Below are 27927 nucleotides of genomic sequence, written 5' to 3'. Positions count from 1 at the left end.
TGGTCAGGGTTCAAGTCCTGGCCGGGGACATTGTGTCATGTTCTTGGGAAAGACACTTGCAGTGGTGTATAAATGTGGTGTATACGTATACCCAGGTGTATAATTGTGTACTGGGAAAATTAATGCTGTGTGTAACCCTGCGATGAACTAAGGGGACTGTATATCTGGGTTATTGACCAAGCATGAGGTCAAGCTGGTTGGATATTGGCTAAGTTCATATTTTGTGTGTTTATGGACTGAGACAAGGTCAAGGTCCATAATCACACAGTTAATAGGAATGAAGTCAATATTCAGCCATCTTAAAAGAACAAACTGTGTCAATAAAGGATTTATCAGGTAGCAAAATAACACCATTTTCTTGCGGGACACAGTAGGTAATTTGAAGTGGGCAAGATAGCACAATCTTGCCTGCATCTAGCCAATCACAGTGCTGGATTTGGTTCATCTGGCCAACTCACAGAGCTAGCCATATAATAATACTCCTTGTTGCTTAATGCCACAGAAATTGGAGATAAGTACTGGCCTGATGAACACAGCCTCCATATATGTAGTTACAAACAAATGGTATTTTATCAAGTAATGAGTCTCTCTGCACCCACCTATCCTCTTCCAAATTTGATTAGAATTCACAATATTGAACTTATTTTGTTGTTGTTTTGTTTTCAGACTGTGCTGCAAAATGGAGCAGCGATTAGGTCAAAATGGAATTGACGACTTTCGAAATCACCCTTTCTTTGAGGGAATTGATTGGGACAACCTTGGTGATAGTAAGTTGTAATTAATATTTTATATTTTCATTAGGAATATACCATGTTTAGTTTCATTTTGGGAAGTCATTAATTTATGGTTTTATGATTGGTGGATTAATGTTGTTAAAAATAGGTTGTGTTTGATTGAGACCGGCTGTTTAAACTGCAGTCAGTTTTTGTTGATCTGATTGGGTTAACTGAGGCACTTAAAGTTAGTTGGGATGTGTTGTGGGCTGGAAAAAGTGTTTTGGTTAATATACATGTCTCTTGGTGTGGAAGGCATGGTTGCCTCATGGTTAGTGCACTCTTCCCCAAATCAGGCAGTCCGGGTTCAAGCCAATGTGTTTTGTTTATGGGCAAGACACTGTGATTGGCTAGTATCCCATCCAGGGGGGAGTAGAAATACTCCTAGTCACTTCATGCTACAGAGACCAAGATAAGCTCTGGCTTTATGAGCCACATGGCTCATATGAAGGTGTTACCATGTCTCTGGGCAAGTGTGTGTACATATAATAACTAACTTGACCAACCTAAAGCAGTTAATCTCAGTAGAACACCATGACACTGTTGATACTTTTGGCTTGATTTGTTAAAAGTTTCAGAATCAGTTTATATATAGTTAAATGGAATTTAACATAGTTAATGACTAGGAGCTAGTCTGGGTAGTAACGTTTTTGTTGGTGTTTGTTAGCGTCTTGGCCGTCTGTTAACATTTGTTAAGTGTTTGTTGCATTCTGTAGCGTTTGCTGCAGTCATATGGTTGTGGGAGCCTTGGGGCTGACATTGTCCAGCGGTATTCTTGGTTAGTACGTCTGTTGTTGTCCCATGTGCTTGCAGTGTGTTCGTTGCTTTGTTAGCATGGCATTGTCAGTTGAATTATAGTAGTTTAGCGGTTCTCGGCCTTCCCTCCCTATCCCCCCCTTTTTTCAGCGGTCTTTTTTTCCACTGAGCTATCTGGCTGGAGTGTAATGGGTGCCTGAAGGGGGGGGGGGGGGGGGCTTGTGGTTTGGTTGCAGGTTGGGCAGGCCAGTCGGGTGTTCTAGTGCCTTGGGATGTGACTGCGGTTGCAGCCCCCGGGCTTCGCAGGCACCTTCCCTCCTCTAGCAACTTGGGCGTTAATTATTGTTGTCTTGTTGTTGTTTCAGCTGTCGCTCCATACATTCCTGAGGTCAGCAGTCCATCAGACACTTCAAATTTTGATGTGGACATTGACGACTCAAGAGCAAATGTATGTGCAGAGAACTTCCTTTTTTTGTAATGATGTGACGTTATTGCTACATAAAAAATTACCTGCATGTGGGAAGATTCACCATTGACTTTCATAAGGTTTTGTTACACAAAGGGATGGGGTAGTTTTTCAGTTAGACTCAAATTATCATATCTGAGAATTCAATATCTCAGGGGGGTTTTTACCAGGGGAAGACATGATTAGATTTTGTGAATTTAATTTCTCTGTTCTTTGCTACCTTGTTATAGGTTTCTGTGTGCAATTTGTCAAGGTTGTTAAGTGTTCTTAGGATACATGAATTGAAACCTGATTACAACACTTTTTTGTAGGATGCTGTGAGGCCATCCTCTGTGTCACCTTTCACTGGACATCATTTGCCATTTATTGGATTTTCATTTACTGAGAACAGGTGAAACAAATAAGCAAATGAGGAAATAAGTAAATACAATAACATGAAAGAAATTGGAAATAGCAGTGCCACGCTCACTGTTTCTGGATCAAATTGGAATTTGGGAGTGCATGAGGTGTCATGGAAGTAGGAATCTGTTTCATGCAGAAAAGTTTGAACTGGCTGTGGAGTTGTCAAACCCTGCATAATGTGTCTTCTTTTCTCTTTTGCTTCTCTCAGCTAAATAGAAAACACCTCATTTACAGTGGAATCCTGAGTTATTGAGCCCTTGATATTCTGAACACCATGATAACTTAACCAGAATTTGTTCCCCTCCCCTCAATCAAACACCAATTTTACCCCGAATTTCACAAACCAGCCATTTTTTCAAACTAATTTTTTTTTCCCTTGGAGGTTTGAAAAACTGGGATTCCACTGCGATTCCCAGTGGAAAATAATGCAATACAAGTTAAAATTAAGCCGGAAAAGAAATACATACTTATACATATTTTTTCTTGCACTCTAGCCGGCTGTCTGATAGAGCTAAAACTGTAGTCAAGGAGGCTGGAGATATCACTCTGGAGCCTGTTGCCAACAATGGTAAATACTTGTTTCTTGCAAACTCTAGAGAAATAGTGCTTTCTCTCCTGTCCTTTAAGTGATACTTGACGCTTAATCAGTGAAGTTCCAAAATTTGTTAGCTGTCAACACTGCATATGTGTCTATGATTTGTCTTAAGGAACATGCTCATAGATTCACACCTTTGACAAATAATTTAATTATAGACATCAAATGCATTGTTTTCATTTACTACATGTTTCTCTCGCATACTGCTAGCTGTATTTGGAAAGGCTTATAGAGTCAAAACATTGACCCACTGACACACACAAAAAATTTTTGAGCAATTTTGAAACAAAAATGTACAGTGCAGTTGCTGGAGTGATATAAAAGACAAAAAGTCAACATGTTTGATAGATGAGTTGCAACTTGGTTTGACTAAATGTGGAAAATAACACTTGAACGTTGAGTCACAATATTCTTCACGCATCGAGACAAAATATCATTGACAAGCCAATCTGTGTGGTAATAATTATCTGTAAAATTAATCTCAGCAGTATGTTAATTGGATATGAAAATCTGTCTAGTCCCCAGCTCACTATCTGTTGAAGCTTATGAAAGAAGAATACAGAGACTTGAGAGAGAGAGAACGGAGCTTGTCAGGAAGCTTCAAGGTGTGTTGGATTATTGTTCAAGTCATTATCTTTGCACAATGTTTGAAAACAAAATATGACTACAGTGGATGGTCACTTACTGCTGTTAGGTTCGCAGATTGTTTTCAATCAAAAGTTAAAGGCTGCTTTCACTAATTAGCAATGGAGTTGGAGTTGTAAGTTAACTCATGACTTAAATTGGAGTCATGAGCAGAGCTATAAGCTTGATGGAACCAATTCCTTGTATGACACCATCACTTATGATCCAGTGAACATGAAATTGTCAGAGTCTGAAGCAGATGCGAAAGAATCAAGAAATCATGCTGCCTGGAATCAAGCATTGTGATCGGTTTATTCTTCAGGTTCTGCTTGCATCTCTTACAATTAGTAGATCTTTAGCAACAAGTCATAAGTGGAATCTCTATTCTGCTTCCCACTATGCTTGTTTGATTTTCACTAGATCGGATCACTCCATGCTTCATCTACAGCTTAGTCCTTATGATTAATTGTTTGGTATGATTAATTGTTGCTATACTGTGCTGATGTAGAATCAACAAAAGCTTTACAAGATCAAGTGCTGTCAGTTGATGGACCCAAGAGTGATGTGGTGGATTCAGTGGAAGTGAAGAGATTGAAAGATGAAATGACATCAATGAAGAAAAAAATTATGGGTGAGTAGAACCTTGGTTGGGGTATGTTTCCTGTTTGAGCAAGTTGTTCTTCAACTGCCCAATTCAACCTCTCTTGCAGAATTTAAACCAACAGAAACTCTCTCATTTGTGATTGTAGCACTAAGAAATCACGGAATGAATTGAAAGAGTTAGTTGCATGAGTTAAAAGCCATGTTGACCAAAGAAAAGTAAGGTTAATTACTTATGTACATACATGTTGATACTTGTCTCTAATTCACTTTGTTTTGAATCAACAGAGTATGAAGCTCAATCCGCAGATTTAGAAAAAGAACTTCAAGATGCCTTAACATCAAGGAAAGACCTGGAGTCAAACAATGAAGGTAACCTTATTTTACTAAAGGATAGTAACATTTTTACAGTTTAGCGGTAACTGTGGCTTGGTGACCGGGATGTTAGTGTATATTATTTAATGACAAGACCTTAGGTTCACTGAAGCTCTCTTTTCTTGTAGAAATGAGCTCCAAGATGAGGTCTCTGGACAGAGAGGTCAGGGGCCTGAAAATGGAGAAAGAGGATATTGAAAGGGTTGGTTCTATTTTATTTTCTCGCCAAGCAGTTGCAATGTTGTATAAATTCTGTGGAAAATGATTTTGTATTTGTTACTACTAACATTAAACTGTAATGTTTGAAAAGAAGAGGTGAAAAAGGCCAGGCAAAGTCGGATCTTCTGATATTGATTAGCACTTAAATGCTCTCCTCAGAATATCAGCAATGCACGTTGTGAACATAGGCCAAAAGGAAGCCATTCTTCATCAAAATTGTCCCAATAAGAACAAAGGTAGATGTATTGATGGCAGAGGGAGAATCAGTACACTGAGTTAGGGCTTAACCCTGAAGCAACCCTTCCCTCCACCTCCAACAGCTCTCTGGTAAATGTTTAAGCCACTGGCATCTAAGGGCTTATGTGTCCGATGGTGCAATGAGGACAGATGATGGTGATGATCTATATTTTCACTGTGGAAGTGAACTTGAGAAAAGAGAATCTAAATTTCTTCCCTGCTTGATAATTTTAGGTTCTTCAGGAGGCGAATGAAAAAATAGCTGCACAACAGAAGGAACTGAAGGAAGCACATAGTCAAAGGAAACTAGCCATGGCAGAGTTTAGTGAATTAAACGATAAGCTGGCTGATATAAGATCACAAAAAACCAAGGTGTCAAGAATGCTTCGGGAAAAGGAAGAAGAAATGGGTAAGGACTTGCTGGTTTCCTTTTAACTGTTGTTGTTGATTACTGAATCTTAATTGTAAAATATTATTAATAGAGCAGTTTTCAAATGAGTGTTGTAAAACCAATACCAAAGTCATCAGTATGCTATGTGATTGGCTTACGATATTCATGCTATTTTGTCATCCAATTGGAAGTAAATCCAAAATCAATCTCCACTTGCTTGCACATGTTTTCCCATTCTCTTTGTCAGCTTTATGGATTTGCTTCGAGTTTTTATTGGTCCATTGGATTTTCTGTGCCCTTTGTGATTGGCCAAAGTAATTACTTATTTTGACACTACTGAAAACAGCTCTAACCCTTGTCTTTTAACTGTTTTACAGAATCAACATTACAAAAGCTTGATGGTCTCAGGCAAGAAGTGCGAAACGCTGATAGAAAGAAAAGAGAAGTAAGTCCTTTTTGAAAACATTTTTGTCATTGAAAATGCATTATATGAGTTTTTCACTTTTCACACACGGTCTCCTATTAATTTTGTGAAATTTTCTGTTGGCTGTTGTAACCAGTCCAAATAGCAATTTGCTGTTGAGTGTTCATGTTGTGAACACAGAAATTCAAATGGAAACGAGCTTCATTCTAACCAGTTTGTCAACTTCAGGGTGTTGATTTAATCTGATTTGTCACCAAATTCTTGCAACTAACTTTTAAGTGGATTTTTGACAATGACTAAGGAGAGTCTAGATTTTGAGCTTGGGACAAATGGAAGTGTTTTTATTCTCAGTTTGCAGCTCAGGTTGAGGAAATGTCAGCTGAAGCTAACAAGGAACGCAAACTTAGAACAAGGAGCGACCAGGTTAATAACTGATTAGGATTGCTAGATGTTGTTTATTGTGTTACCTTGTGTCAGTACTGCCTCTGTACAAGTTGTCTCGTGCTTGATGCTACAAGATGTATCTTCATAGCGAATTTTGTGTTGATACAATTGTGATGGCCTGAAACCACTATTGAAATGTCACACAAAGAGAAATGTGTGTTTATTTTCAAGTTTCAAATCAACACAAAGGTTATAACTTAAAAGAGATATCTGTCCAGTTGCTGACGAAAACTGGAGTACAGTTAGTGCTGATTCTGAAGACCTGTGGCGTTACATTGCCCTGGTTTTTCTTAGCACTTCTCTGCTCCTTAATTGGTATCTATGACAGATGCAAAGTTTCCTTCTACTAGAGATATAACTATGCAATGTTAATAACACAGCACATCCTCCCTCTTTCAGAATGCAAAACAACTCGAGGAAGAAATTGAATACTTGAAGGTAATATTTGATAACTTAACAGTGCTGTTTATTACACATTTTTGAAAACATCACTCAAAACATGGGTAGCGTACTAGTCATTTATCATAATTTTAGCTGATTCTATGTTACTTACATAGGCCAAACAGAGAAGTCTGGGGAGACCATTTCCCACAGACACAACAGCAGAAGAGCAGCAGCAGGAAATTACAAGGTATTACATTATGCTTGTTACAAGCTGAATCCTGATACCTGATTAGTTCTGCAATCTCTGATCCATTTGTAATTACTGCGATCCAAACTGTAGATAGCAAGTTTTAAAAAGAGGAACAAGGACACCATATGGAATTTGATTAAAAAATAATTGCTTATTTCTTGATTGTCTTTAAAAGTGTATTGTCCAACTTGAATTTGGCTTTCAGTCATTTAATTTGGTGTTTTTACAGTTATTTAGTCTTGGTGTTTTGCAAAATAAGTTAAGAACAGAATATGATACACTTGACTTTTTGATATTTTGATTGCTTGTTTGATCACAGACTGAAAGCAGAGATTGAGAAACTCAAACTGGAATATGAGGAAACTGCTACACAAGAGCAACAAAAACACTCCAATGAAGTCAAGGTAAGTCTATCTGTTTTTAAATTTTTCTGATTATAATGAGTGGTATGTTTAATCGCATAATATGCAAGTTTCATGTGATGTATAAATAGCAAAATGGTACAGAATAAAGTGTTCTTGATCGTGTCTATCTTGTTTTCTTTCCTACATAAGCATGAAGGATCTAAGTTGTGTTGGTGTTCTTGACTGATTTTTTGTTGTGTTTATTTTCATTTTTTTCAGGAACTTAGAGAGAAGCTTCTTGACATGGAGTCAGGCAGAGTGGCCTTGAAGAATGAGGTAATTCAAAGTGAAGAACAATAAAGATAAAGTATGACTGTTTGTCTCAGGCAGTGGACACCTGTGATGTAGATCGTGACGTTTCAACCAATAGTCTTCATTGTCACCATATGCTTGGGTTTTCAGCGGAATGGCTGATAATTATCTGGCTTATTTTTCAGGTGTCAGCATTAACTGCCAAGGTGAATGAAGCAAGAATGGACAGGTATGTAATAACAAAAAGTGCTGAATGAGTAAAAATACTACTCAATATCCCTTAATTTAATGTTACACACTAATAATAAACAGTACACAAAAATACGGCTCAATAGCTTTCATTTGAATGGTCACACACTCGGGTTTCATCCACAGACTCAAAAGCTAGAGTTACTGTGTACAGTACCATGTGAAAGTGCTGCTTGGATGTGTTTGCTTGGATGTTTTGTTTTTTTTTGAAGCCTGTCTCTTTGTTACAGTCATAGAGAGCATCAAGAAGCAGTTGAAGAACTGAAAAGAAAAAGTGAGAGAAACAAGACACTTCTTGAAGAAGAGAACAAGAAACTTCAAGCTGACATTGACAAGGTTCGTGTCACTGAATGTTAACGTTTGATCCACTCCATAATCTTCTTACATAAATCAATCAATTAGAGTTTGAAATCCTGGATATTACTTGCCATGTTAATTTTATTCTTTAGTTGACTGGGACATTGGAACGTACCGTCTCTGCTCATCGCAAACTTGAAGAAGAGATGAGAGATAGCAATGAAAAGAAAGATGCTGTCGCTCATTGGGAAGCCCAGATTGCTGAAATCATTCAGTGGTATGTTTTACCCACTTTTGGCTTTCAAGAATGGCATAAGGACAAAAAAATTACAAAAAAGAAAAAGAAAATTAAAAAAGAATGGCTTGGATAAAGATTTTGGGTGTTCTTACGGGAACTTAAAACTGGTTTAGAGCGGTTTTCAATTGAGTGTCGTAAAACCAAAACTAAACCAATTACTTACCAATTACTTACCAATTAGATTAGTCAACCAATCCTAAACCGTAGTGAAACCAAAACCAAAACCAAAATAATTGTGTAATTACTTTCAACGCTCAATTGAAAACTGCTCTAGTGTGTTGAATCCAAAACCAAAGAAATTTTTCTGGCCAATCACTAAGGACACAGAGTCCAGTTAACCAATCATTAATCAAGGCAAACATGTAGCTGATGCAAACTTCAGGAAAATGTGTAGCTGCCAGTCACAGTTTGTTTTGATTTTACTTCTGATTGAAGAAGAAAGTTATGGAATTTTTTTTTCAGCAAATCAATCAATGTAGTAATGCAAATACATGTAACTTTAAAACTACTCTGGTCAAGTGAAATGTTAACATACATACATGTACTTTATTCAGGGTGAGTGATGAGAAAGAGGCGAGAGGTTATCTTCAGGCCTTAGCAAGTAAGATGACTGAGGAACTAGAAGGCCTCAAATCATCTGGATATGCCACGATACCACGGGTATGTACTATGGAGTTCTCTGTCAACCAGAAATATGTTAGCCACCTGGCTTCTTTTTGTTTTTTTTGTTTGACTGGAATGGACTTTTGATTATGAAGGGCAATGGATGGTAAAATCCAGGACTAGCCGAGAGGTCACCTGAGACCCTTGTATAAAAGGTCTGAGACTAAGACTTAAAGGATTTTAGACTTGGAAACTAATGAAAAAGGGACGTTGTGACTCGTCAGTAAGGCACCCAAGATTTCAAAATCAAATCAAAAGTTTTGGAGATGCAATATTTTGTAGGTACCATTTGTAAGCCCTAGTATGGTACAGCCAAACCTCTCCATATGAAAACGTCAGAAATGCTTCCAAGATTTCAAAATCAAATCAAAAGTTTCCGAGACTCAAGATTTTGTAGGTACCATTTCTAAGCCCTAGTATGGTGCAGACAAACCTCTCCTTATGAATAAATTATAAACAGTTGACTTGCCATCATAGACAGTCTTTACCTCCATAATATGGACACTGGTCTCCGCCCCTTTGGTGTCCATACAAGCGAGGTTTGACTGTAATCTGGAAGTGGAATTTATATCAGTTTTATACTTACACGTGTTACAGGGTGAGAAGAACCAGTGGCAGATGAGGAGATCGCAGAAAGTTGACAAACAAGAGATATTAACACTGCAGGCAAATCTCCAAGCCGAGATCCAAGCCAAGCAATATCTTTCAGAAGAGATGAACAAAATTAAAGCAGCAAATGTAGCTAATGAGAGGTAAAAACCCGAGGGGATACTTCCTATTAACAGGCTAATAGGGATGTGCTGTCGGATGGGGTCACATTTTCACGACTGGATTGACTATAATGGGGTTGCATTTCAACAGAGTTACTGTTAAGTGTTAATTGTTGTTGTTAACATGTTTTGTATTGATCGTAGGAAATTGGGAGAATCAGAAGCACAGTGCGACACTCTTCGAGAAGAAGTCAAGCAACTCAAAGCAGAAATTGAGCAACTGAAAGCTGGTGGCAGGTCTGCAGGTATGTTGTTGTTTGATTGAACACCGAATTCTCGTAATTGACAATATAAGTGGTGTAGGGTAGACAGTAAGGAGAATTAATGTTGAGATCTTGGGAGCAAAAGGGTTATGTGACTTTGGAGGTTTGGAAAATTCAATCTAAGTCCTAAAATAAGCATCCCTTTAATTAGCATCGGTCACGCAGTGATTGAAAACAGAAAACTAGGAGCCCTTGCTTTCCAAGCAGGTTACGTTCGTCAAATTTATTGTGTTGGTGTAGGTTCTGGGGTCTAGAAAATAGGTAAGAATTGAAATTTTGTTTGTTTGACAGATGGTTTCCCTCTCCTGTATGTTAAAGAATCTACACGGGACTCAAGACTTGATAGTCTCTCTGAGGTAACATTTCAACAGTGGAAAATGTAAAAACAATCGATAATAACTTGATTGTCATTCAAGTTATGGGCAACTTCATTTCATGAGTGCCAAATCTTACAAGAACAGAATTTGTCTTGGCTGTCCATAGTTACGTCACTTCATGTCCAGAATTGGAATTCTTTGGATGAATATTGTAAACCAAACTTGTATGTTATTGCAAGATTTCTTGTGTAACGAGTGCGAAAGAAATTACAACTGATTTGATCCCCTTAAATTTTGATCGAGTAACAATTTTGAAATGCATAAAACCACATGTTTCTTAACCAGTTGGGTTTAAAATAACTACAGAAACTCCAGATTTTCGTCTTTCGTTTTCACTTCTCATTGAGCAAGTAATCTTTGCTTTCTAACACAGAATTTTTCTCACAATAAAATATCTTGCTAGTTAGACAACATCGTTGTTTACTGTCCAAGGCAAAGATTCCTTTTAGCAGTGCCAGGAATATTGCAAACCTTAGGTATCTCAATGCGGCGAAAAATAAAAATTAAGTTCTTCAGTTTCCTCTTTCCCGTGCAAACTTGTGTCGCAATGAATTAGCAGGTCAATTTGTAAGAACCATTAATTTACACTGTGTAACTGGTCGAATCGTTACTCTGTTTAACAGGAAACAGAGAGTCAACTTGGGGAGCTTTCCCGCGGTGAACCATCTGGTGCTAGCAGTTCTCCTGATGTAAGTCTTGTGACTGTTATTCGAGACATCCATTATTGGTCATCCAGTCTCATTTATAAAGGCTTGTGATTCCTAACATGTTGACATTTCTATTTTTGTTTTTGTGTTTTTTGATAGACCGTTTCAATCAGATCATCCATTTCATCAGTATCATCTATTGCACCACCACAGGTGAATTATCATATTATTTTATCACAAAAGCAAGGTGTATTGATAGCTATAGCCCCGTCTACACTCATTTGAAAACGGAGATTTCACTTTGAAAACGCATCAAATGTTTTCCGTACACACTACGCCGGAGGAATTTGAAAACGGAGATTTCACTCTGAAAACGCATCAAATGCTTTCCGTACACACTACGCCGGAGAAATTTGAAAACGGAGATTTCACCCTGAAAACGGAGATTTCACTTTGAAAACGCATCAAATGTTTTCCGTCCACACTACGCCGGAGGAATTTGAAAACGGAGATTTCACCCTGAAAATGCATCAAATGTTATCCGTACACACTACGCTGGAGGAATTTGAAAACGGAGATTTCACTCTGAAAACGCATCAAATGTTTTCCGTACACACTACGCCGGAGAAATTTGAAAACGGAAATTTCACTCTGAAAACGCATCAAGTGTTTTCCGTCTACACTACACCGGAGGAATTTGAAAACGGAGATTTCACTCTGAAAACGCATCAAATGTTTTCCGTCCACACTACGCCGGAGAAATTTGAAAACGGAGATTTCACTCTGAAAACTCATCAAATGTTTTCCGTCAACGCTACGCCCGAGGAATTTGAAAACGGAGATTTCACTCTGAAAACGCATCAAGTGTTTTCCGTCCACACTACGCCGTGGAATATGAAAACGCAACGATGACCGGTCATTTCGGGTTTTCTCGTGTTTCAGGAGAACTCTGTCAGGGAAATCACGTGATTATCGTGACGTCATCGTTTTCGAAAAGCTCCGTTTTCAAAATGTTTTCCGTCCACACGAAGACGAAAAGCCGGCGTTTTCAAATTCCTCCAGTTTGAAGAGCGTTTTCTAAAAGCTCCGTTTTCGTGACGGATTAGTGTGGACGGTAGGCCTAACCGTAGAAATAAGGCTTCGTTTTCAAATTCCTCTGGTGTAGTGTGGACAGGCCTAAATCCTGAAAAATGTTATTGTCCGTTTGTACTGCCTTCTTTTGTGAGATTCAACCGAAAACGTTTTCCCTGGATGATGACACGTCTCCACAGAGATCGTTTTATTACGACTACAGGAATCTTCCAAAACCATGTTACACAACAATGATCGCCTTAGAAATCTATTTATCACGTTGAATCTCAGATGCTTCTTAAGTCAAGGGGAGGAATGGTTAAGGATGTAACTAGAGGCGTCTGTTTTCGCAGAGTAAGATATAGCGGGTGTAAATCGAGCGTCGCACAACTTGCGTAATCGCTCTGGCCAATTGCAAAGGACGCAGACAATCAACCAATCAAAACTGAAAGTGAATACAGGTAGCTGACGCGATGCGCGGGAAAACGATTGGGAGCGAGTCACGATTGGTTTTGTTTTCACTTCTGATTGGATTAAGAAGTGGTGCGAGATTTTAAGCCAATCACAAACTGAAACCTTCCCTACCTGTAGTAATGTCTCGAAACATCAATCATATCATTAGCCGTGTTATGACAGCACGTTTTGAGTTCAGCACGAACAAATTAGATTTTCTCATTTGTTCACTTTTTTGTTGTTAGAGAATTGTTAGACTTAAAATCAAACACTCCAAAACACCTGTAGCTCATAAAATGTTTTCTCTCTTTACAGCCCCGTGTGCACAAATTCTCGGTGAGAACTTTCACCACACCTACGAAGTGTAACCAGTGCACATCGCTTATGATTGGCTTGCTGAGGCAAGGCTCAATATGCGATGGTAAGGACTCTGTTCTCTGTTATGTTTGCCTACCCGGGTAAAGGGAACAAGACACCAACTCAAGTCACGGTCAGGTGACGTAACTTCTTGCTCATGTTATTTTCATACTAACCTTTCGTTTCTTTGTTATTTCAGTGTGTCAGTACGCATGTCACGTTTCCTGTACTGATCAAGCACCGCCTGTGTGCCCAATCCCTCACGGTCAAAGTAAGCACTTTCTTATGATTGGTTCGTCTGTGTGGCAACGGGATATAGAATCTATGAAATGCCTGGCTAGAAATTGAAACTCATTTCTTTTAATTCATTTTGGAAACACTCAAGTAGTTGGTTATTTTGTTTTATTAACAGTAACTGTGGAAATGCTCAGACACGTTAGTTAAGCTTGTTGTCAGATGACGTTACTTTGCAGCTTTGTCTGTAGATCAAGTTTCTTAGTACTTACCTACATTGGTTTTTGCATGATTTGATTAGAGAATGTCTTACCATGTCTGATAATAAACAGACATCACTAAGGGCTCGTTATATTTTGACCCTAGTGCTTGACAAAGTGTCTTTGTCCTTGTTTCCAGTGAACAAAAGACCGCTTGGAATCGATCCTGAAAGAGGAGTAGGAACTGCTTTAGAAGGAATTGTAAAGGTAAACGAAATATGCCACATTTTTTTTTCCAGGTAGTGAAGTTTTTCATTACATTTCCTGTTTCTTCACAAAGTACAGCAGTTTGATGGTCCTGAGTTGTTGTTGTTGTTGTGTAAGAGAGAGAAATTCTGTTCCAGGGGGCAATATTTCAGTGTTTCATAAGTCTGAAATGAATCTGTATGCTTGCCAGTTTGTGCTAAAATTTCTAACCCTATTTGTATTTTTTAGATTCCAAAACCCGGTGGTATCAAGAAAGGTTGGCTTCGACAATTCGCTGTCATCTGTGACTTCAAATTATTTCTTTTTGACGTTACTGGCGACAAACCCCCGCAAATTAATCAATCTGCAACTCAAGTCATTGACATGAGGTAGGAGTTACCTTAGCTAAAACCGTCGTGTTTAACCACTGGTGGTTTAACTTCAGCCTTGTCCCAGACCACTTTATATAGTGTAATGAACAGTACCACATGAAAGAAACTGCTCAACATCTTTCATTTGAATGGTCACACACTAGGGTTTGTGCAGAAGCTTAAAATTTAGAACCACCTTGTACAAACGTAACTTGAGTGATAGAACGGTGTTCAACAGTTTCTGTCTTTGTTGCAGAGATGAAGAATTCTCGGTCAGTGGTGTGCTTGCTGCGGATGTAATTCATGCAAATAGGAAAGATTTGCAGTGTATTTTCAGGGTAGGTGTGCTTATCAACCCACTCTTTCTGCTAGAAGTTTGTTACCTGAAGTCAACTTTGATTGTTTAAAAAAATAATTTATTAGCAGCGCTTACCGTTTTCAATTGGCAAGCGCAAAGAGCTCATCGTGCTATGCGCAGGAAAACACCCAAACGTGCCAAGCGCGGGAAAATTACGCAACCCTTACCAAGCGCGGGAAAATTACGCAACCCTTACCAAGCGCGGGAAAAATTACGCAACCCTTACCAAGCGCGGGAAAATAAGCAACTCATGCCAAGCGCAGAAAACTCGCGCGTGCTTGGTCACAATTGTTGCCGGCGTTGGTATTGCACTGATTGGCTGAGAACGCATTTTTGCTCTGATAGGTTGGTACACGTCACACGAATGTTTTAAACATAGGGTCCAACAAATAGAAAATCGAGACACTTCAGTATATACGTACAAACTATATTTTTGCACAGACGAAAGTATCAGAAGAACATCGTTATCTCGAACACTCTTGTGAGTTAAACATAAGCTGTTTCAGAATAAGTGAGTAAGTGATTATCTTTCAACAGAATCCAAAGGTATAAGTGTTTTGTATATGGTCGTGACTGTAGTAACGGATTCTGATTGTAATTGTATGCAATAAAGAAGGTTAATTTGTGTTTTCGTTGATAACAGGTTACAGCATCTCAGATGAATCCCCCCGGGGAGTCGTTAACGCAGTTGATATTAACTGAAACTGAAAATGAGAGAGTCAAATGGGTGACTGCCTTACAGCAGTTACACAAAGTTCTCAAGGACAGTAAGGAAATATCCAAGACGGTAAGTTCTTTGAACGTAGAGGTTATCCTTTCGACGCAAGACTAGTCCAAAGTTATTTTGAGCTTTTGCGTTAAATTTTAGGTTCCTATTTTATTCATTCCATCGTATTTCCTGTAGGTTTAAGTCTTTCTTTTGTCCTCTCTCTGTCGATTTGAGCAAACGAATTTGTTGATGTTCTCATATTTGATTATTACTTCATGTTTTATGTACAGCAAGTGTACCAGGCTAAGGAGGTCATTGAGTCCAATGTACAGATCAAACAAGCGCTTTGTGCGACGATAATAGACACCGACCGAGTGTGCCTGGGTACAGAGGATGGATTGTTCTGTATCGAGCTCATGAAAGAAAGTAAGTTTAAATCAAGAATATGGAGCCAAATGAGAATGTGTTGACGAGAGTCGACACAAATTGACGAGAAGTCAACGAGAGCTAACGAGATGTCAGCGAGAGTTAGCAAGAAGTCGCCGAAAGATGGCGAGAAGTTGCCGAGAGTTGACGAGAAGTCAACGAGATTTGACGAGGAGTCAGTGAGAGTTGACGAGATGTAGACCAGAGTCGAAAATAAGCAAACTAAGGAAAAGCACTTTTGTCCTCGAACGCTTTTTGTGAAAGTCTTTGAGAGTTTTGCTCGTCGAAGCTACCTTCTAAAATTGATGATGTTTTCACGGATAGTTGACCAGGGTTGCCACGGTCAGGAAAAAGTCAGAGAAAATTAGATTTTATTCAAGGTCAGGGAAAAGTCAGGGAGTTTTGTATCAGGTCAGGGAGTTTCTAAATCCCTGTTCAAAGTCAGTGAAAAGTCACAAATTATTTTATTAGATGTTTTTGTATAGACGAAGCAATTTTGTTGTAAAAATTATCTGAGCCATTGTTATTTTTGTTGATTCATGGCCAGAATAGTCATCCTGCAGGGTCAGTGAAAATTGATTTACAGTCGGTGAAAAGTCAGGGACTTTTCTTTTTGTTCTGGTGGGTGGCAACCCTGTTGACCATCAGACTACAAACGCAACTTTCCCAGCGCTTACATCTAATTATTACTTTGTTATGTTTTCTCTGTTAGGTCTATCTCGTATTGGCGACAATAAAAAGGTTTCACAGATAGAGATGTTGCCTGATGAACAGCTTCTGGTTCTAATATCAGGTAAAGTTTGATGCATCATATGTCGTGAAATGTGCCGTGAATTTTGTTGTTGTTGTTGTTGTTTTTATCATTCGCTGGAGCATTAAAAGTCGACTATGTGTACATTTAAGAGGCGGTTAAAAAAAAACTGTTGTATTAAAAAGCGAATCAGAAGGGGTCATAAAGCCGTCACTCTTCTGCTTAAGCAGTATCAGCCAATTAGAAAGCGGAAAAAATACGTGCAATCTGTGTTAACCGCGGGAAAACGTGAAAGTCATGTGGCGGGAAAATGTGAACGGGTTCTAAAAATGGTCTACAACCTGAGAAGACAGAATTCCGATTTTGTTGGTTAGAGCATACTGCACAAGTCTTACTGGCCTGTTACCCCCCCCCCCCCCTCCCCCCTCTCTCTTTAGACCCAAAACTAAGTGCACTTTAACTCTTTGCAATCGTTGGAAGCCTTCTTTTGCTTAAGCAGATCGCTCTTGCTCTAAAGTTTCGCACATTAGCCTACTCTTCCAGCACCGATTCTTTTCTCACGCGAATTTTTTTGTGGATGATTTGCAGCTTTAATTTGATTTGAACTGTGAAGAATGCTGTTCCTAAATAGTTTTAAAACCTTTCTATTGCAGGAAGAAATCGTCAAGTAAAACTCTATCCACTGTCCGCCGTTGACGGCCACGACACAGAACCTATTAAAATTGCTGAAGCTAAAAACTGTCACATGTTTGCGACTGGTAGCATCCATAACAACACAGCAACTTGTCTGTGTGTGGCAGTAAAGCGCCATATATATGTCTACGAACTCAACAGAACAAAGTACAGGCATCTGAAAATCAAGGTGACTATGTTGAAAATACGTGAATGTTTGTAGAAGGCAATCCTTAAAATTGTTTATCTGATGCGTACGCAACTGAGTTAGAAGGGGACTCGAAACGTTGCCGTTAATTTTGTTATGGTCGGAAACTGTAGAATCGTCGTTTTTTTGTGTCAACCGTTGTAAACTTTCCTTGATGTTGCTATTACACAAACGTACGTGAAAATAGAGTTTCTTTACAAAGGTAACGCGTTTTGTTGTAGTGTCGAGTTTGATACAGCGTGCTGGATTTTCATGTAAAACGTGGAAAACTTGGCGGGACATACATACATAAACTTTATTAACATGTCTTTACATCTAGCCGATGGGGAAAAAAAACCCTCTACTAATTTGGGACACTTAATATAATTAATAACCTACTGACTATTTTCTAATTTACTATTAGAAAGCCTAACAATATAATTAACAATATAATATAGTTAAAAACCAACAAACTATTTTCTAATACTGACAATCAACTAATGGGATAAATTGTTAAAAAGAATTAAGAATTACAAAGGATACAGTTGGAACAATTGTCATCCTCTACCATAACACTTCGATCAGATTTACGGATACGATGTTTAAAACTAAATAGTGATGGGAGGGTTCTAATTTCGCTTGGTAGGAAATAGCGGTTTATCCCGTGATAAGCGCGCTTAATTAAGCGCGGGAAAAGCTGCAACCATTAGCGAGTGCGGTAAACTTTTTGGAAGTCAAATGGTTTTCACTGTTACCTAATTGGCCAAATACTAGGAAAGAGTTTTTCAAAGTATCTTTTCTCATAAAACAAAGTGAGAAACATTGAGCATCGAAACCAGTTTCAAGTGTTAGTCTAGTATGGCGTGTTTGAAGGGTGGATGTTAACTAAAGAAAAATGTTTTGTGTTTGTCTTTTTAGGAAATGCCTGTGAGCCAAAATGTCCAGTGGTTAGGCGTTTCCTTTGGAAAACTTCTGGTTGGTTACGTTTCTGGGTTTGCTATTTTCAGTATTACAGATGAAGGAAAACCTCAGAGTAAGTGTGTGACTGACCGATGAACACGTGACAAACTTCTCCTTAGAATCTTTATACATTCTCAAGCGAATTGCAGATGAAAAAAAATCATCACTTCAGCAGAAGAGTTTTTTATTTTGAACTACATTTTCCGAACTCACGGAAAGAGACACTCGTGGAAAATCGAAATTTTAAACTGATTACAGAAATATGAAATCGAAATTTAGAATATATTTGTGCACAATGTCTAAAATGTCATGCTAAAATTTCAAGCCTGTTGTTTTCAAGTTTGTTGATATCGTATTGCGTTTTTCATCTTTGACTCCTTTTGTAATCTTTTCTTCTAAGTGGTTGTTTGTCATGTGTGTAGTCAAACCTTCCCTGATTAAAGCCCCGTCCACATTGCGCCCGTGAAAATGGAAAACGCAACAATCACTGGTCATTTTGGATTTGGGTTTTAGGAAAACTCGTTGAGGGAAATCACATGATTATCGTGGCGTTATCGCTTTCTAAAAGCTCCGTTTTCAAAATGTTTTCCGTCCACACTAAAACGCAAAGCTGGTGTTTACTAATTCCGTCGGTTTGAAGAGCGTTTTCGAAAAGCTCCGTTTTCGTGACGGATTAGCGTGGACGGTAGGTCTAACCGTAGGAAAAAAAGCTGCGTTTTCAGATTTCTTCGGCGAAGTGTGTACAGGCCCTTACTTTACTGGAACTAAGTGTGTTCTGAGCTCCACAAAGTGTTATAAATCAATGATAACAAACTTCATTCCTTTAAATTGCTAACAATGTTCGCCTGAGGTTTCATAGAGTTTAATGCTTTTTTTGTGCTTCCATTTAGAACTTGTGAATTCAGATGACCCTACTCTGAATTTTATCACCAACAACCCGCTTGATGCTTTGCTAGCTGTGGCAATAGAGCCTAACAAAGAGTTCCTCTTGTGTTTCAATTGTAAGTGAGGCTCTGCGCAGTCGAACTGTACAACCTAATGTAGTTATAATTTGTAAATTTGTGGATGTGAATAGGCCATTTCTGGGTTACTTTGTGTCTCTGTTTCAAAACGAGTCGTGCAAAACCTTTCATAGGTGTCAAATTTGCATGGAAATGAACCTGTAGTCGTACACATTTTCCTATGAATGATTTCGCACTAAGACTCGTTTTGCCCAGAGGAAAAAGGGAACTCTGAAATGGCCTATTACGTTTATCGTCTTGCGTTAGAGCAGTTTTCAACCGAGTGTCGTAGAACCAATACCAAACCAGTTACTTACCAATTAGACTACTCAGCCAATCTTGAACCGTAGTAAAACCAAAACCAAAGTAATATTGCCTGTTTACTTTCGACACTCCATTGAAAACCGCTCTAATCGCGTCGTAAGAGGAGTGTTGAGCCGTTGTTTTGAGTGTTGGTCTCCTTGAGGTCTGGGCTTAAGCCCCGGCCGGAATCAATCAATAAATAAATCATCCAATGATTCGTGTTGTGTTTTACAACATAGAATTAAACTATTACTTAAGCATGGAAATATTCAAATCTAATTTTTCCGACTTGTTTTTCAGTACTGGGCATCTTTGTCGAATCCAGTGGATATCGATCGAGACGCTACGAACTCATGTGGCCGTCACCCCCCACAAATGTTGGTGAGTTGATAAAAAAAAAAACATACAATAATTCAAGGCTTCTTTGACTTTCAGAGAAAAAAAACTTTGCTCTCCCAACAGGGCACTAGATTTGTTGCGACCAATGAGCGTGCAACACTTCTCTGGCTAGCTAGCGTTACAACCTTGCGACCGTCTTTTTAGACCGCCATGTTAGACGGTGGGGGATGGGGGAGGGGAAAAATGAGATTTTCTTCGCTCCACCCCTCCCCTATCCTTCCTCTTGCCTATCATTCACCCCCTTGGTAAAACTTTCTTTCTCTCCCCAGTCTTCCACTGCATGAAAAATTCAGGATGGCGGCTAAACTTTTTACGATGTGAGCGCTCGCTCGAAAAAATCTCGCCTGCTCTGCAGGCTACTGGCTAGCCAATCAAATTTTGTTTTGCACTCTTACAGCGCTCAGTAGCGGGAAGGTTTTGGAAATGGCGTACGTCGTGTACTGGCTGCCACACAAAATGCCTATTTTGTCTTTCGTAGGGATTAATTTACCCTTGAAAGCTCAAAAATTCTGTCTTTTCTTGTGCTGCTTTAATAATCGGCTAGTGATTTCAAAAGCAGAGTGATAGAGCTCTTGATGTAAAGTTATTTTTGTTTGCTGTTTTATGTTTGCAGGGTATTCTCACCCGTATGTGATCTCGTTCAGCGACAGAGCTATCGATGTGTTTGACTCGAGCACAGCAGAATGGCTTCAGACCATTCCCCTAAAGAAGGTAGGATTTGAATAATGGAGCAGGCTTGTTTTTTAGTACTTTTACACTCGCATTCTGGTCAATTCCAGGTTTCTTTGCGAACCTTGTAAACAGATTTGTTCTCATTGCAAAGAAAAACAAAGGATCCGTATATGTAGTTAAAATTTCCCTAGACTGGCAAAGCAGCCAGTGAGTCTTTTCTAGTTATTCACAACTGTTCAGTAAAGCCGACCCCTTTCCGTAGTAAAATGTGAAATTACAGGTTCTCTGTCTATTCCCACAATGTTTTGTACCTCTCACTGTTGAAAGGAGCTACGTAAAGTTTGCGCATCTTGACAAGTCTAGCCTAAACTTTTTAAATTCGTCGTTTGTAATCCGTGTCTATCTTCTCCATCCTTAACCATCCTTGTTCCTTTATGGCTCATTATTATCTCTTTGGTGTTTTTCTATCTCAGCAAACTATTATTTTCAGGTTTTCTTCAATTTAAAGGTAATTTTGTTCGTGGCCAAAATAACTGAAAGCACAGCGACTGAGCTCCTTTAACATTTAATTTCAGCTAAACTGATTATTTTCTAATTTCATTGTGTCTATTATTCTCTTCAGTGCCATGCTTTAATCAATGATGGATCGCTGGCGCTGTGCACTGCCTCGGAGCAGTTCAATCTAATTTACCTCAAGAATAAATTATACGAGGGTGAGTATTCTCGTTTGCTACTTGAAAGTAAAAAAACAACAAACATTGAAAATGACTCCGTCGCTGCTAGAAACGGCAAACCTAATGAACTATCAGTTACGATATTCTAACTAAGCACTTCATCCATTTCTCTGACTCTGAAATAAATGTTGACATGGTTGTCTGTGTGGTGTCTCCTTGCAGAAGAGGAACTGATAATTCCTGATCCCAATAAAGGAAAGAAGGCTCTCGCGGCCATGTTGAGACTAAAGAGCAGCAAGCGAAGGTGTGTTTAGCTTCTTAAAATTGAAATGCATTATTATGTCCGAAAAAGGAGTAGAATAAAGAAACTGGTCAACCAGGGTATAAGGTGTTGTCATACCACCAAATTCCTAAAACGTTCATTGGTGTTAATGCATTGTAAATCGGTGAGAAGAATTGACGTTTTGGTCTCAATCAAGATATCTTCGCTCGTCTTAGACCCAGTCCACACTACGCTGGGGAAATTTGAAAACGATGTTTTCACTCTGAAAGCACGTCAAATGTTTTCCGTCCACACTACGCCGGAGAAATTTGAAAACGCAACAATCACCGGTCATTTTGGATAAGGGCTTGAGGAAACTCGGGCAGGGAAATCACGTGATTATCGTGACGTCATCGTTTTCGATTTTAAGCTCTGTTTTCAAAATCTTTTCTGTCCACGCTAAAACGGTTTGCAGAGCGTTTTCGAAAAGCTCCGTTTTCGTGACGAATTAGCATGGACGGTAGGCCTAGCCGTAGGAATAAAGCGCGTTTTTAAATTTCTCCGGCAGATTTTGGACGTGTCCTTAATTGTACTCCTGCACTTACCAATTAACTTTTTTTTTCTTACATCCTTACAGTAGCTCTTATCGATTTGGATTCAAAGTTAAAGAGGGAGGCCTGGCGGATATGGACGCTGATATTCGCTCCAAGCTTATTTCGGGCCCAACCAACTTCAACCATATCTCGCATATGGGGCCTGGGGATGGATTTCAAATCATAAAAGACTTACCAGTGGTAAGCAGGGTCCATTTTGTCACAACAGTATATGCTATGTAAGGTCTGGTATTCACTACGACATAAACACAAGCATAACGGTAGCGAGGACGCTCACAACCCAACTATAAGCATGCGCAGAATGGATAGTTACCATATTTTGAATTCCATACCTTCTCGATCCAGACAAACAAGATGGCCGACTTATACTAATGCTTATGTTTTCATAAGTGCTTTCTCACTTGACTTAACCATGAGCCCAAGAAGAAGAAAATTGTTCTTCTTGCTTCTTCTTTTCTTTATGCTTGTGTTGTGGGCGTCCTCACTACCGTTTTGCTTATACATGTGTTAGTGTCTTAGTGAGAACCCAGGCTTAACAATTACACAATGGAAAAATGGATGACATAGTTTTGAGGGGAAACCGCCAGTACCTGGTCAAAAAGTAGTTTACTTTATTTACTTTTTACCCAAATGAGATCTGATATACTTGGGAGATTTACAGTTTTTGTCCTAGCACACCTTACTAATGCGGCTGGCCGAGATTGTCTCATAAGAATCACGAGAGTTTTGGGTGGCCTCTTTGTCATTTGGCCAAAAGTCAGCCTCTTTTTTAGACTCATGTTTTTAATGAAGTATTTCATTGTTTCAGGGTCACCGGAGCGTTGAGGAGGAACCTCCACCAGGTACAGATATAAACAGTTAAAAGTAGCAATGCTAGTGTACTAACAGGGAGAGCAGGGATTTGAAAGTCTTTGGTTTGAAACGTGAAGTTTACAGGAATTGTTACAAGATTACATTGATTAATAAACGTCGATCTGTTTTACTATCGCTGATTTTCGTTCTCAATTCTTTTCATTTTCAGAGTGTTTTGCAAAACCTTATGTCCTAGTAAATTATCAGAGCATTGTAATTTATTCAGTATGTAGAAACAGAGAAGTGTAAATTAAATCTCCTCCAAAAATATCGCATTCCTCTGATTTTGTTGCTGTATCTCTTTTTCTACCCAGTGATCCCACGCGCAACCTCAGTGGGTCCCAGGTCTAAGCGTGCGGTCACGGCCAATCCCACTCTCATGCAACGGCCGAACTTAGCAGCAAAGGGACTGAAACCAGCTGGGCCGGGACAAGGAATGCTTAATGGCCGATCAGTGTCTACGAATGTTGTAAATAGGTATTCGGCTTTTGTTTTGTTTGTTTTGCTCTAAAATCGAACGAAACATTTACAATGGTTTCTTCTTTTTAGTGCCTCTGACGCTTCGCCGCCAGTCGCGAGACCTCGGTCATCATCGACGAAGTCAGCTGATGATGTGTCAAATGACACGCGCGTAACGAATGGCTCAAATCGTCTCTCCGCTGACCTCGATAATTACGCACAGGTAAAAAAGTTGAGGTTTGGATTGTAGTGTAAAAAGAAGGGGAGTTCTAGGGTAAAGGTACAACCTTTCTACCACGGAGTGACTGCGTGACTCATTTATGAACGGTTCAAATGGCTTGTCACCTAGTCACTCCTTGGTCTGTCACATGATATTTCCCATCCAAATTATGTTTTGGGAAAATGTTAGGTGACAAGAAGCCTCTTACGCAGACGTTCTTTGGCCTCGTCACGCAATCTTCTTCGCCCACGAAGGAAGGTTGTGTGACGAGCACAAAAAGCACCTGCGTTGGGGGGCTAGTTGACAAGCCAAGTTAGGGATGTGTGACGAGTCTTTTAACGCTTTTAATTCAAATTAAAACAAAAATTATTGCCAAAAGATGGACACTGTTGTGTTTTGTTGCTTTTAACGGTGTAGAGAAGTTGTCCCTAATCTTTTCTACATCTTAATTGGAAAGCTTCCTGTTGCAAAGCTTCTCAGGATTATTTGTCTTTGCTGTTTTTATGTTGGTTTTTTTCTGGGCTTACCATTACTTCACACACTTAAATGGTACATTATCTACGGAAACACTGCCAAGCTCTTCCACTGAAAAATATAAGGAGGTTTGGGAAGAAACAAGAGGAATATCGCTGCTGATATTAGCGCTGTTTTCTTGTCTAGTACGTCAATACCATGAGACCCAAAAGTGTTGCAGATGAACGGAGACAGTTGGCTTTAGCTCTAGAGTTGAGCAAAAGGCATGCGGCGGCTGAAGCTGAACTGACAAATGGCGGCAGTAGAGGCAGAGGTTCACGGGTCGGCATCCCTAGATAGTAACTCTTTTATTTGGTGTTTTGACGGAGAAAGCTGAGGCAGCAACCCAAGTCACGGTTTTGAAGAATTTTCCGAAGTATCGCGAAGACCTACGTATTCCGAAAATAATCCGAGCGTTTCCGATTTCAGTCGATGGTTAGGCGAGCTTTTCGTCACGTTCAATTCGTCGGGATTGCTTTACAGTGCAACTAACTATTTCAGTGGTGTATTGCATAAAACGATATCTGATAAATCTTTCTGTACTTTTATTCCAACCTGTTCTTTGACCTTTCACCACACTGGATGCTCGTCTTTCTTAGTTTCTTTAACAGGGATAAGTTTCGGTTTCGTGTGGTATCATTCTAATGTTTTCTTGCCTTTTTCATGGTTTACTTGCTACAGTTTTACTAAAATTATTGGGACCCTGGCTCTTATATAAAACAGTTTCTCTCCGTGTTGAGAACGTAATTTCTTTGTCTCTAACGTAAGTTTTCACTAAGTAGTTCTTTCAGTAGCTGTGTATCTTCTGGGCTAATCTAAGCCCTTTTAACCGTTTATCTGTGCAAACTCTCGAACTCTTGTACTAACCACTCAACCAAGTGAAATGGCGCAGTTGCCAACCGATTAAACTTAGTCTGTCTTCCGGGACTTTGTATTGTTGTCTCAGCTTTGATCTTAGTTGTTTTGCACTTCTTGCCCAAAGCACTTCCACCTGATAGGAGATAGAATTTTTTTGCTTTTATGATAGTCGCACCGAGCACACAGCAAGTCACTTCAATTTGTCCTAAGCGATATCTTTAGGTCTGCTCGCTGATCTTTATCACTGGGGCCTTTGCTGTACTCAGGGGCTTTATAAGGTGCTGTGGTGGCTCTCTACTTCGATTTTTAAAGGTTTGCTACACCATGGGTCTTCAATGTTGTTTGAAAGTCAGATTGTAAGGCTTTAGAACTAAGTGATGTGACTTCTTTACGTTCTTAGTGTTTGGTGTAAAGCCAAGATGTTGTGCCATTATATGCCTAAAAGCAGTGATCTCGTCAAGGCAGCCCAACGCCCTGTAACTCTTTTGTTTTGACGCCCGAACGGAAATTGCCGTTAGAAGCGTTTCTAGTAACTGTTAATTTATCTTGCTTTATAGGATCTTTTAAATCTCCCCGAGAGTGATTCACCGAGACATTCGACAGGTTTGTGAAGATAATATTCTTTCAGCGACATAATTTTTTTTCTTTTTCATTGATATATTGCCTTGTGGATGCGGTAACGTGCTCGCAGTCTTTAGTACCAATCATTGGCCCGTTTGCAGTGCAGTGTCTTTTACTATTTATAACAATACAAATTACAGCATACATGTGAAGGCAAAAAAGAGAATGGTCAATTATGGGGTGCGCGGTGGCCTCATGGTCAGTGCGCTCGACCCCGGAGCTACGGACAACGGACGTTTAAGGGAACTTGTGAAGATCAGTGAGGAGAATAAAGATTTCGAACAGATTCTCGTTGATAGTAAAATTCCCACCTTAGGCTCAGGCTTGCGCAAAATAAATTCTGTTTTGTTGGGTTATTTTCATACGGCAGTGACTTGTAAGAATTCCAAGGTGATGAATGCTAAATTCTCTCACAAAAAATTATGTAACAGGTATTCAGAGTATTAATGCGAATTTAGAAGTTGATCTTGAGAGCATTTCTCACCAGGTTCAGGGTCCAGCTCAGGCCTGAGCGTGTTACCGCTGGGAAGTCAAGAAGAAGGCGTGACATCACCAGACTGGTAGGTACCAGGCTCTTGTTGGGTTTGAAATGACGGGCTGTTCATATATAAGTATTAGAGAACTTAAGCAAATCACGACGGAAACGGCAACGAGAACGCCACCAAACAAAAGGTTTAATGAGTAGAACAATGGTTGTGCACGAGCGTTATGAATCTATGAATATTTCTTTGTCCTCTGCACAACAACATCGTGAAATGATTAAGTTCTGCGTATTTTGGGAAATGCAAATGACGGTGGCTAATGTGTTCTTATTTTCATTTGGAATTGAACGCTGGTGTTACATGGTTAGCTTGAGCAGGCTCTGAGACCGATAGGTGCACTGAACAGATCTAGACAATTACGAATTTCGAAGGTTAAATATAAATTCATGTTTTACTAGGCGTTGTCCTTGGGGTCGCGGTGGTAATTGCGTAAGGTCTCTGTTCTCGTTTCGCATTGCCGTGCGATTTTTAATTTCAGCAACAGAGCAATTCTTCCCTGATGCAACGAAAATGCTCGTTACCAAAATTATTCACTTACAAAACATGCTGGAAAAATTCAAACTGTCTCTAGTCATTTTGTGTAGTGCTATGAAATTGCTACTCGTCGGGAATTTTCTCCCAAAACTGATCACGCGAGTGCACGCGAAAGTTACGAGGAACGAGGATAAAGGGGCAAGTCGCGTAGGTATATCTCCGGCTTGTTCGCGAGGTCGCTACGTCATAATACACGCTTTCTCTCTGTGTGTTAGCCTGTTCTAGGCTCTTGGTCATTGGGGATGATGGAAAAAGCGGGCGGGCGCCCGCTCAATTTTTTGATCGTCCCCATTGACCGAGAGCCTGGAACAGGCTATCTCCGTGTAGAGTCTATAAAGAAGTCTTCGCTTGGTTCATCGATGCTGCTTTAAGATAATAAATGGAACTTTCACACCGAAAAGCGAACCATGAAAATTACAGGGTTTCATAGTCACATCTTACGCTTGTTGATTTTGCCTTAGTTCGATTCATCATTCACGGCAGAACTGTTTTTCTTTGCCAAGTTTTTTTTAACGCTTTGGCCAAAGTACTTGTTCGTTTGGCATCTCGTCAGCATTCCACCGTTACTTAACAAAGGCTTATAGGCTGGGCCAGTTATATGAGACATTTCGTGTTGGTTTACAAGAAGATACATTCTTTTGTTAGTATCCATTTTTGTTTTGCTGCACTCGATAATAATGACAGTATTGTTAAACAAAGTTAAAATGTTTTTCAAACGTAAATGTCGAGTTTAATACTTGATGTGAAATTATTAAAATTAAATTTTAAAGTACTTTAACTTAATTTTAACCATTTAAACTAATTAGTTAATATTCAAACGTTCGTTTTTCAAATCTGCTATAATCATATAAGATGAAACGTTAATATAAAACCAGGTGTAAACAAACCCTCGGCTATCTAAACTTCGACACATTAAAAACGAGTGATTGATTGAAAAGTTATCCATTCAGTTTGTGTAGTATATGTTTCCGAATCGCATATGATAAACTTTAAATGAAACTAAGTTTAAATTTCTGTTTTGTAACATTTACATTAACATACACCTTCACCTTTCTTCGGCCTTTCGGTGTGGTTAACATACGTATTTAACGTCTTCGCTTTATTTAACCCGCTTGATGTTAACATTATTTTGTTCTGGTGATAATTAACCTATTTACTTTAATTAATTATCTTGTACATCTTCATAATTATGTTACTATATTTGTAATAATTTAACGTCCAATCTTCTTACTAACCCATGTATTATAA

At 39.1% G+C, this 27927-nt stretch overlaps 1 protein-coding gene across 4 annotated transcripts in view; it reads left to right on the top strand.

Moving 5' to 3' along the window:
- Positions 1–27927, top strand: part of LOC145470201 (serine/threonine-protein kinase MRCK alpha-like) — a 40777-nt gene that overhangs the window by 9258 nt on the left and 3592 nt on the right. For 3 of the 4 annotated variants that reach the window (XM_081454032.1, XM_081454029.1, XM_081454031.1), the window contains exons 10-55: positions 667–767; positions 1895–1977; positions 2307–2386; positions 2892–2965; positions 3511–3597; positions 4125–4247; positions 4505–4588; positions 4720–4793; positions 5282–5456; positions 5816–5883; positions 6214–6285; positions 6706–6744; positions 6864–6937; positions 7260–7344; positions 7564–7620; positions 7782–7825; positions 8076–8181; positions 8295–8419; positions 8995–9100; positions 9701–9855; positions 10018–10118; positions 10428–10492; positions 11137–11202; positions 11320–11373; positions 13000–13105; positions 13241–13312; positions 13675–13742; positions 13971–14110; positions 14349–14430; positions 15094–15237; positions 15450–15585; positions 16298–16378; positions 16990–17198; positions 18114–18228; positions 19046–19156; positions 19760–19840; positions 20472–20569; positions 21153–21243; positions 21427–21508; positions 22104–22260; positions 22889–22922; positions 23247–23409; positions 23482–23614; positions 24272–24406; positions 25540–25585; positions 26091–26163. In XM_081454032.1, coding sequence (XP_081310158.1) covers positions 667–767; positions 1895–1977; positions 2307–2386; positions 2892–2965; positions 3511–3597; positions 4125–4247; positions 4505–4588; positions 4720–4793; positions 5282–5456; positions 5816–5883; positions 6214–6285; positions 6706–6744; positions 6864–6937; positions 7260–7344; positions 7564–7620; positions 7782–7825; positions 8076–8181; positions 8295–8419; positions 8995–9100; positions 9701–9855; positions 10018–10118; positions 10428–10492; positions 11137–11202; positions 11320–11373; positions 13000–13105; positions 13241–13312; positions 13675–13742; positions 13971–14110; positions 14349–14430; positions 15094–15237; positions 15450–15585; positions 16298–16378; positions 16990–17198; positions 18114–18228; positions 19046–19156; positions 19760–19840; positions 20472–20569; positions 21153–21243; positions 21427–21508; positions 22104–22260; positions 22889–22922; positions 23247–23409; positions 23482–23614; positions 24272–24406; positions 25540–25585; positions 26091–26163 — 4455 coding nt within the window. The remainder of the gene's footprint in view (positions 1–666; positions 768–1894; positions 1978–2306; positions 2387–2891; positions 2966–3510; positions 3598–4124; positions 4248–4504; positions 4589–4719; positions 4794–5281; positions 5457–5815; positions 5884–6213; positions 6286–6705; positions 6745–6863; positions 6938–7259; positions 7345–7563; positions 7621–7781; positions 7826–8075; positions 8182–8294; positions 8420–8994; positions 9101–9700; positions 9856–10017; positions 10119–10427; positions 10493–11136; positions 11203–11319; positions 11374–12999; positions 13106–13240; positions 13313–13674; positions 13743–13970; positions 14111–14348; positions 14431–15093; positions 15238–15449; positions 15586–16297; positions 16379–16989; positions 17199–18113; positions 18229–19045; positions 19157–19759; positions 19841–20471; positions 20570–21152; positions 21244–21426; positions 21509–22103; positions 22261–22888; positions 22923–23246; positions 23410–23481; positions 23615–24271; positions 24407–25539; positions 25586–26090; positions 26164–27927) is intronic. The other variant, XM_081454033.1, reaches the window with a different exon arrangement.

The sequence above is a fragment of the Orbicella franksi genome, chromosome 15, assembly GCF_964199315.1.
Source record: "Orbicella franksi chromosome 15, jaOrbFran1.1, whole genome shotgun sequence".
Taxonomy (NCBI): Eukaryota; Metazoa; Cnidaria; class Anthozoa; order Scleractinia; family Merulinidae; genus Orbicella; species Orbicella franksi.
Note: the sequence above shows the minus strand (reverse complement) of the source record. Positions and strands in the feature narration are given on the sequence as shown.